The sequence below is a fragment of the Gavialis gangeticus genome, unplaced genomic scaffold, assembly GCF_001723915.1.
Source record: "Gavialis gangeticus isolate Ggan-Ray unplaced genomic scaffold, GavGan_comp1, whole genome shotgun sequence".
Lineage (NCBI taxonomy): Eukaryota > Metazoa > Chordata > Crocodylia > Gavialidae > Gavialis > Gavialis gangeticus.
In genome coordinates this window covers 176,119,344-176,128,859 of record NW_017729032.1, presented here as the reverse complement: position 1 = coordinate 176,128,859, position 9,516 = coordinate 176,119,344, and the positions used below count along the sequence as shown (strand labels likewise).

The 9,516-nt window shown below is 42.3% G+C and overlaps 1 protein-coding gene across 2 annotated transcripts in view; it reads left to right on the top strand.

Annotated features, from left to right (window-relative positions):
• Positions 1-1,777: 1,777 nt before the first annotated feature.
• Positions 1,778-9,516, top strand: part of GEMIN8 (gem nuclear organelle associated protein 8) — a 37,578-nt gene continuing 29,839 nt past the window's right edge. The window contains exons 1-3 of one of the 2 annotated variants that reach the window (XM_019525241.1): positions 1,778-1,926; positions 3,069-3,105; positions 5,773-6,220. In XM_019525241.1, the coding sequence (XP_019380786.1) occupies positions 3,103-3,105; positions 5,773-6,220 (451 nt within the window). In that variant the 5' untranslated portion in view covers positions 1,778-1,926; positions 3,069-3,102. Of the gene's footprint in view, positions 1,927-2,110; positions 2,132-3,068; positions 3,106-5,772; positions 6,221-9,516 lie in introns of those variants that run through there. The other variant, XM_019525242.1, reaches the window with a different exon arrangement.

Sequence of the window (9,516 nt, the reverse complement as noted above, 5' to 3'; positions counted from 1 at the left end):
TGTGATTTCGGCACTGTCTATGCCAGGGGTAAGCAACGTTTTTGGCCGCAGTGCCGAAAAACTGCAATATCTACCTTGCAAGTGTCCGGAGTGCCGGCATGCCAGAAGAAAAAAACCAGCAGGGATGCGGGGTGGACATAGCAGGACCCACTGCCTATTAATATAGTTAATAATCATTTTTTTGTTTTTTGTTTTTTTACAGTAAATGCCAGGTTTTCTAAAAATTGTAAACCTGGTGACAATAAATAAAACTTCATATACTGCCGTTGTTGTGTATTCTTTTTTAAGCATGTTGTGATGACATAGAAAAAAAGGGGAGGGAAAAAGAGGGAAAGAGAGGAAAAAAAGTAGAGAAGATTGAGAAAAAAGAGGAGAGGAGAGAGAGACAGAAAGAAAAAGGAAAGAAAAGGGAAGAGAAAAAAGGGGTTCATGCGCAGAAAGCAACAGCTGAATAGGAATCAGTTTAGAAGAGCAAAATAAACTGAATAGTACAAAGTGGTCTGAGAGAGAACAAAAACTATGTCTGAAATAATTTAACAAAGCAAAATAAACGGGCTCATATGCAACTTTAAATTCTGCAGAAATCAGCACCAGCACCAAGAGGCTACTGACCTAACTGCTGCCCAGAGCCAGGTGCTTCCTTCCTATAAGCAGAAGGTAAGAGGCACAGACAGGGGCTGGCTGGTGCTTGCACCGCTCCGCCTGGCACTGCCTCCTCCCCACTGTGTCCTCCTGTGGGCAGCATCGCCCCCCCCACTGACTCCTGCACAGCTTTCTCTGGGTCCCGTCACAGGTTGGGGGACACAGACATAAGCAGGGACACAAGACCCATGCATCTTTGTAGATGGCAGCAGCTGCCCATGCACCATACGACTGAGGGCAAGCAAAACTTGAGGGCATCCAAACCCCAAGCCCCCTGCCTTGGGCCTGAATGTAGGATGCCTGCCAAAGGATTTGAAGGAATAAAGGTTGTAGCCATGTTGGCCTAAGGACACAGGCAGACAAGTTTCTTTGGCTGAATCTGAAATCTTTTATTAGACCAACTTGGAGGATTTGGAAGCATCTCAAGGCCCAGACAGGCACGGAGGTGGAAGATGCTTGCTGGTAGCTGGGCCACACATGGCTCTTGAATTGCTCATGGATTTGGAACAGACCTTTCAATTTTTTTTAAAGACATTTTTTCTGTTTCAAACCAAATCAAGTCCAAATCCATGAATCAGTCCAGAACCGTAAGTGGCCCTACAACCAGCAAACATCCTCCACCCCCACCAGGGGCTTCAGATATTTCCAAAGTTGTCCTACGTACAGGCCCAAGCCCAGAGGATTGAGGTTCAGATGCCCCCAAGTTTCACTTGCCCTCAGCCATATGGCCACAGGAGCGAGCTCATGACAAGCCTCCATGTCCATCAAGTGGGCTTTAAGCCCCAACACCTCGGCGGGTACTAAACCATGCCAGAATTTATTCCTAGGAAGGAAAACTGCCTTCATGGACTCAGATACATCGTGTTTGGCTGATCTAACTTCGGACATGAAAACCTCTCCTTGAACAGAAAGTCCAGAAGCTAGGATTGTACTGCCCCAGCCCCCCCGAAGCAAGGCACACGTGGACGTAGTGCCGGGGCTCTAGAGACAGCGCAGCTACTTGCAGCTGCGCAGTCCCCAGAGCGGGGGGAGGCGGGGGCTACCTACAGCCACCCTAAGGTTTACCGCGCTGCCCGCAGGAGCTGCGTTTCCTTCTTCCAGTGGTGGGAGGAGGCCCCGCCCCTCTAGTCCCGCCCCCGGAAGAGGCTGACGCCGCGCGCTTTGGCGTGCTCAGCGGCGCGCAGGGACGGTTGGAGCGTCCCGGCCCGGCGATTCCAATCTCCCCCCCAGCTCCGCCCTCCCCAGCGGGAAGACATTCGAGCCGCTCGCCTGGGCAAGCAAAAGGTTTGTGCCCTTCGCGCACGCGCAGCTCGGAGCAGAGGGCGGGGGACGGGTCCGCTGCTGCCGCGCGGTATGAGGCGCGCGCATGCGCAACCCCGGCTCTTCCTCGCCCGCGTGCGGCGGCAAACGGCCCTCGGGGGTTGCACCGGTTTGGTGGGGTGGGGTTGATGGTGAGAGGGAGAGGAAGTGTGAGAGGAAAGGCCGGGAGGTGTGTAGATGAACCGTTTAAAATAAAAGGTTAAAGGGGGGGAACCCGATTACTTGAGTGATTTTTATTTTTTTTAAATCCCTTGATGATACATGCAGGCAAGGATCTTGGAGGGATATTTTTTTATTAGACCAGCTGAGTATCCGGGGGAAAAGAAAAGTTTTAGGCAAGCTTTTGGGCTCAGTTGCCCTGCACAGATTCACAGAAGTTTGGAAGGGACCTTGTGAGATGGTCAGGTCTGGCCCCCCTTCTCTAGGCAGGAAAGACTGCTGGGGTCAGATGACCCCAGCAAGGTGAGCGTCCAGTGTTGAAGAACAAAGACATGGTTCAAGTAGAGGCAAAAAGAAAAGGCTTCTTCAAGACTGCGCCTGAAAGCTTGCCTAAAACTTTGTTTCCAGCTGCTCAGCTGGTCTAATACAAGATTTCACTCGGAGAACCTTGCCGGACTGTGTCATTAGACATTAGACCAACTTGATCATACACTGACCGGCTTTACAAGTTTTTATGCATCTGCATGGCTTGAGAGAGGGTTAGCAGCCTTGCTGTTAACTTTGAAAATATCTAGGTGTGGCAAAAGGGACTCTTCATTGAAGGCTGAAACTTGGGGGGAAAATAAAGTAAAATAAACTGCCTCTCCTTACCCTTCAGGGTTTATTTTATTTCTTTCTTCCAGCATTATGCGCTGAGTGGGGATAGGTCAAAAATACTCTTCCTTTTAATCTGGTGACTCTTATTAATAATCTCAGTACTTAATGTTCCTTCCTACGGCTAATTAGAATCAAGCAATAAGAGATTTCAAGCATTTTCTAATGACTCAAAATCCCTTACCCATTAACTCTGTTCTTGCCTAAAGCTGCCCAGAGGTACTTTCTCTGATTGTAATGATCCTTATATGCTAATTTTATGCTAAATTGAAAACCATTATTTTGTTTTCTAGTTCCCCTTGATCATTGGAACAAGCTTCTCAAGAGATGGTAAGCAATCTTTAATTGCTCTATGGGCTAAGATACTGAGGCTAAGAACATTTTTTGTCTTAATTTTTATGAAATTCTCTGATTTGTATTCAGTTTGTATTTGAGCTGTCACCACGGATATGTAAAAGAATTGTTTTTTAAGGTAGTTATATTTAATTCAAAATATAATTAGGTTATTGAAACAATGTCTGATACTGGTCTGCCCTTGATGTTTCAGAGAGACACAAGGAAAATAACAGAAAACTGTGATCATTTGTCTTCGGTTTATAGCTTTTAGTTTCTTAAGGAAATCTCTCTATTTCCGTTTATACCACAGCTCAAAAAGCACAGACATACAACCATGCTCTGTAGTTAAAATTTAAAGCATCCCATTTCCTTTTTCTCCCCACTCAAAATCATTTCCTTAATTTGTTTTAATCAGATGGATTTTTAAAAGTCAGATCCAAGTGAGAAGTTTCTTGGGGTCACTTAAAAAAACACACACATACACGCACACCAGCATTGGATAGGCACCAGAATCACAATTCTGTCTGCGTAAAGTGGCCTTTTGTATTTCTTTCTCCCTAAATTAACAACTGGAGCTGGTCAGCTAGACAAATCAGCCAGCTGTATTCCAGAGTTTTTGGTGAAGTCATCACCAAGCCTGTTTTAGAAACATTTTTGTTTAAAAAACAAAAAACCTGAAGATATTTTTTTTATTTTGAATATATGACTTCTCCGCTTGTGCCAAACTGCATGAATTGCTTGACTACTGTCCCTCAACTGGTTTTTTAGATTGTTCATCAAGCAAAAATTAACTGCTCCAAAAGTAACCTGGGAATTTGACAACAGATTTTTATGGTCTTGCTCTGCATTGGGTAACTAGGGGTCAGGTTGACAAGCTTACTTAACTATAATGAAGTAAGAACACTATTATATGTCCTAGAATATAATTATAAATAAAGTTCTATATAAAGGGCAAGATCCTTCTCTCACATACGCTTAAACTGGAAATAAACCATGGTACATCAGTGGAGGCTTGCCAGCGCAATGCTAGTAGATGAGGCATGTCTGGTCATCACATCTTATCTGAAAAGTCAAATATTTAGTAACTTTTTAAAATCATTTGTGTAGATTCATTAATTTGTACAGATTCAGAATTTTTAAGCAAAACAAATAGAAAAACATTGAAGATAATTAGCTTTAGATATTTTTTCTGAAATGCACTGGTTACCTTCAAACAGTCAATATTTATAACACCTTCTTTGATGGGGGCTGATTTTGCAGAAAAAAAGAGATTTTAGATACAGGTCCTATTAACCTGAATTCAGTAACAATGGGCTTGTGCATAAGAAAATGGATATAATTATGTAAAATTGACTTATTAATGCATACACTGTCTAAACTAAGGTGATGTGTTAAGGAGAAAGCACCAGCTGTCATACTAAGTTTCTTGGATCTTGTCAGTTTAGGACAGACATGCTGTCAGGATGCATGAGTACCCAAACAAATAAACTGTTTTCAAATTATTCTTAAACCCAGTGTCACTACTGTGAACTCAGTATCCTAAAAAGGAAGTGCCTGTTTCTCCTCTGAAATGGTCAGTAGGTAACACCAACCCAAGAATATCCATTTCTGTTACCTTGGCCTCCACTCCAGCTCTACTCATGTTCAGACCATTTAGTAGAAGAGAAGCACCTATTAAAATGATTTCTGCTCACTATCCATCTGTGCTGCTTGTGTATTTGAAGAGATTTGTTTGGATAAACCAGGGGTGTCAAACGTATTGCCTGTGAGCTGGATCCAACCCATGGAACCCTAACATCTGATCCCTGGTGCTGCCCCTGGGTCTGAGATCCATGTGGGGCACAACGCACACTGGACCAGCCCTGCTGGCAGCACCCAGAACAGCTACTGCATGTGACATCCACTCCACTCGCTCTGGAACTGTGCCATATGTGTGGGTACCTATGGCATAGATCCCAGAATAGCTGGAACAGGCACTGTATATGACATGGTCTAGCTAGTAGTATACAGTGTTGGTCCCAAACTGGTCAAAGCGAGCACCACATCACATGGTGCCTGTCCCACCTGGGCTGTGCCACATGTGGCACCTGCTTCAGGATACATTCTTCATATGCCCACCACCCTCCCACAGCAGCTCCAAGACTGTACCTCATGCAATGTTTGCTCCACCTAGTCCGGGACCCATGCTGCACATGGCACCTGCAAGCACCATGTGCAGTTCAAATCCTGGACCAACTGGAATGGGCTCCATGTGTGGTGCGGTTCTTAGAGTGAGTGTCCCATGTGGCTGGGGTGGGCACTGGTGTGGTGCAGCACCTGCTCTGATCAGATGACTTTGACATTCCAGCTATAAGCAAATATGGAATATTTTTATGTCTACATAGTATTTCATCACAGAAAAATGGCTTCTGACATTTTAGAGCATTTGGGGTAATACTCTGACATGGTCACTTTATTATTTTCTCTGTTAGTGATTGTGGTGAGTGGGACAAACAACATGATCAGTTTTGTACTTTTGATGTGTTCATCCCTTATCATTTGTCATTTTCCTCTAAATTATAGGTATTTTCTTGATACAGAAAGTCAAACATGTAAGATTTAGCAGTCTAGGAACTGTCTTTACAGTGTTGCCCCTGACTCTTCTGCTTCCTCCTTTTTTAGGAGGAATTGTCACAGGGAGACTCTGAACCATGGTATTGTCATCAAGTATATGGAAGGTACTGGCAGCACTACAACCTAGCCATGGGCTGGATGTACAAGCATAAAAATGCCTTCAGGAAAGCCATGGAGTCCTATCATCTCTCCTGCTATCCTCCTGCAATCTTTCCAAGTAATAGATACTCCGATTGGGATGGAAGTGACCCATCGCCTGCTCGTGACTATTCTTCTGGTAACTATCCAAATAGCAGAACCCAGTACCTTCCCCAGCCTCAGCAATACTCAAGGGCCCCGTGTGGTTCTAGAGTGAGGGAGGACGTGAACTGCGATTCTGAAATGGAGAAGGAATCTGAGTCTGAAGGCGAAATAGAGTATGACTTGAGCAACATGGAGATCACAGAGGAGCTCCGCCAGTATTTTGCACAGACAGAGAAGCACAGACAAGAGCTACGTAAGTTCAGGGCTTAATTGTGTTATATATTTTGCATTTCAGATTGTAATGCTTAATATGTCCCTAGTTCAGCATTTAGGATGTGACTGCATTGATGCACAGGAGTAATGGACATAGTGACCTGGACAAATTGACCAATTTCAAGCAAGAGTTTAGTTCATTTGCCTTTTGATTTGAACTAAACCACAGAAAATACTTGAGATTTTTCTACACCTAGGGGGAGAGAATAAATATGAGTGTTTCGAGAGAAGGACAATCTCCATTAAGGAGAAAATGATTATTTAAACAGCTCTGAGAGACATTGAGGCTCTATGTATACTGGTGATGGAAATCTCCACCTGTTTCTTTAACAGAATGGAACACTGCTTACATTTTCTCTCTAAATTTCTCTTCTATAAAAACGATCCCTTTACCAACTTGTCATCAACCTCTACCTAGTTTGTGTAGGTTATGCATTGAATTAAATTTTCCTTTGAAAAGCACAAACATTTCAGTGTCCTAAATTAATCAGTGCTCAAACTTAAAATATTAATAAAGCATTAATATTTCAAAATTCTACGATTTTTAAAGGTTACTTTACTAAAATCCTATGTACCTGGAGAGATGCAGCATTTAGGAAACTACTAACTGCATTGTTCAATCCTGGAGTAAACTGTAATTTAGTGTGTAATATGGAACAGCCATTTGATTTATTTTTCTTTGGCTATCCCAACTATACAAATTCCATGACCTCCCCTTTCCCTTCTTGCTCCCTTCCTCCCCCGCACACATCATCCCCTTGATACTTTTCATTTAGCACTGTACAGGAAATATCTTTTTCTTTCACAAGCAGAGCTGGACTTGAGTCCTTGAGAAAAGAGTTAGGGGGATGAGAGCCAAAGAAATCAGTAGGGGAGCTTTTGCAGGTTTCTGTCCTTGGAGATATTAAAGATACTTCAGCCTCTGTGAAATCTGTGTAAAAGAAAATAAAGTATATTGTTTTATTTTATTGAGGCAGTTTATTACAGAGATAAAGTTTACAGGCAAATTTACAATCTGTTCTAAGGAAACAATGCAAAGAAAATATTTTTTCTCATGTGACTTGTACTGGGAAGAGCAAAAAATGCTTAATGTAGCTCTCACTGGAATTAGCCTCCCGGGACAATGAGAGAGAGAATGGCAATTTTAAGGAACATGTAATAAAATAGGTAGTGACTTTTGCTTTTGTAAATTAAAATTTCTGCTATTGAACTCCTTAGAATAGAGAATATTTGGAGCCCTGAGATGCATAGGCTTAACTACCCTTCCAGTGAGTGTGACATACAAGTCTTCTTGTAGACAGAGGAATGTAATATACAGGCAGCGTAAAAAAGCTGGCCTTACTTATGAGAGTAGCCCATGAATACTGCAGAGCTGCTGCAGAACCAGGCCTCTGCCCGCTGCTGCGTATTCATCCTTAGAAGTGTGGAACACTTGCACAATGGCAAAGCATTTTCCTTGCATCACTTCTTGGTAGGCCTTAAAGGATGGCCTTGTGATTAAGGCAGTGGTTGCCTGGTCCTTTGGAGATCTGGATTCAGTTCTTGGCTCAGTCACAAGCTCTTTTGTGACATAGTCAAGTTGTTTATTCCCTCCATGCCCCAGTTCCTGCTTGTTCTCCTGATAGAAGTGTCATTTGGCCTTCCTTACCAGAACATCAGATGTGTAGCCACAGGACTTGAGGTCAGGAGTCCTAACTGTACCACAGGTGGAGCTGGCATCTTCACACTTTGTTGAGATGCATAGATTGGGATTCTCCTGTCACTTCAACTGTGTGGGGGGAAAGTTTAATTTTATTCAGTTCAATGAAAGATTTACTGTGGTACAAATAAAAACAGAACCAGGCCTTTATGGCTATAGGAAAACTGAGGCACATAGATGATAAAGTGGGAGAAATAATACTTGCTTGTCAGAAGTTTTAGGCTAATTTAACGAAGTACTATCTATATGTAAAGTTCCTCAAAAGTCTTGGATAAAAGGTACTGTTTTATTGTACTTTTTTTTTTTTTAAATAATTCACAAAGCAACATACCTGTGTCTTCAGAGATAACACTGCTTCCTGGCCAAATTAAAAAACAACAACTAAAATATGTGCTTCAATTCTCTCAGTTTTTCAGACAAAAACACCTCAAAAAGAGGAGGAAACTTTAGCTAAATGCTGTAAACAGGCAGTAGTGAGATCTTTAAGGATGCTGTGGAGCAGTACCTCTTAATTTAATCAGATAGCGCTATTGATTTTCCTGATTACTGTTTTCAAGCAAAATCCAATTTAATGCTAGAAGTTCATTAAACTGAACTGTATAATGATGTTATCTTCTTATGTCTTTCGTTCCCTGCAGAAAAATCTTTGTAGCTGCATTGATCCATGAGCAAATGGAGATGAGGAAAATATCAGTTATCTCATTCTCTGCCTTGCCTGTCTCCACTTTGACATATTTCTCTTTGTAATCCGTAACTGTGAGGCTTGGTATGGCCCAGTAGCTTAGAGATGTTCATGAGATCCAAGTTCAATATCTTGTCATTAATTATTTAAATGATGGTAAGCAGTACCATATGTTGGGTGATTTGTGTTGAGCAGCTAACAAATCCCTACCCCCAAAGAAATTTACAGTCTAATAATATAAGTGAAAATCATGATACAATGCAGACAAAGTAAACGGACAGAGTGTTGTATGAGTTTTGGGGCTAGCATGCCTTAGAGAAATGTAGAGTTTTGGCTTTTTTTAAAAGCTGAGTATCCTTCAGCTGTGACCTTTAATGATGGCTGGCATGTAGGAAGCCATGAAGTCAGAAGTGGGCAAGGAAGACAAATGCAGTAATAAGAGGAATGAAGAAGGGAGCTTGCATAGCGCCTACGGAAAAAGGGTTAGTGCTTAGATGAGAGCAGATAGACCAATTTATTTCCATCACAGATGGCCACCATTATTTCATTGTTTGTTGTTATAATTGCATCCAGAAAACATATTTAAGAATGTTATTTGTTACAGAGGCACCCCAGAGTTCAAAAATGCCATGTAACAAATTTTGCCTCCTTCCCTGAATGCATTGTGAGTTTAATTTTGAATTCACATACAGATTTTTCCACAAGACCCCTACTTTGTTTAGTGCTCAGGATGGACCAAGTGAACTGAAATTAATCCCATTCTATTTGAAAGTTTCTCCTCTAGTACCTAACATAACACCCCCGCCCCCCACAAAGACTGTGTGCTTTCACTGACCTTGATATAGAGCACTTTGTAGACTATATGGTCTGGGAGGGAGGGAGGGAGGGAGGAAGG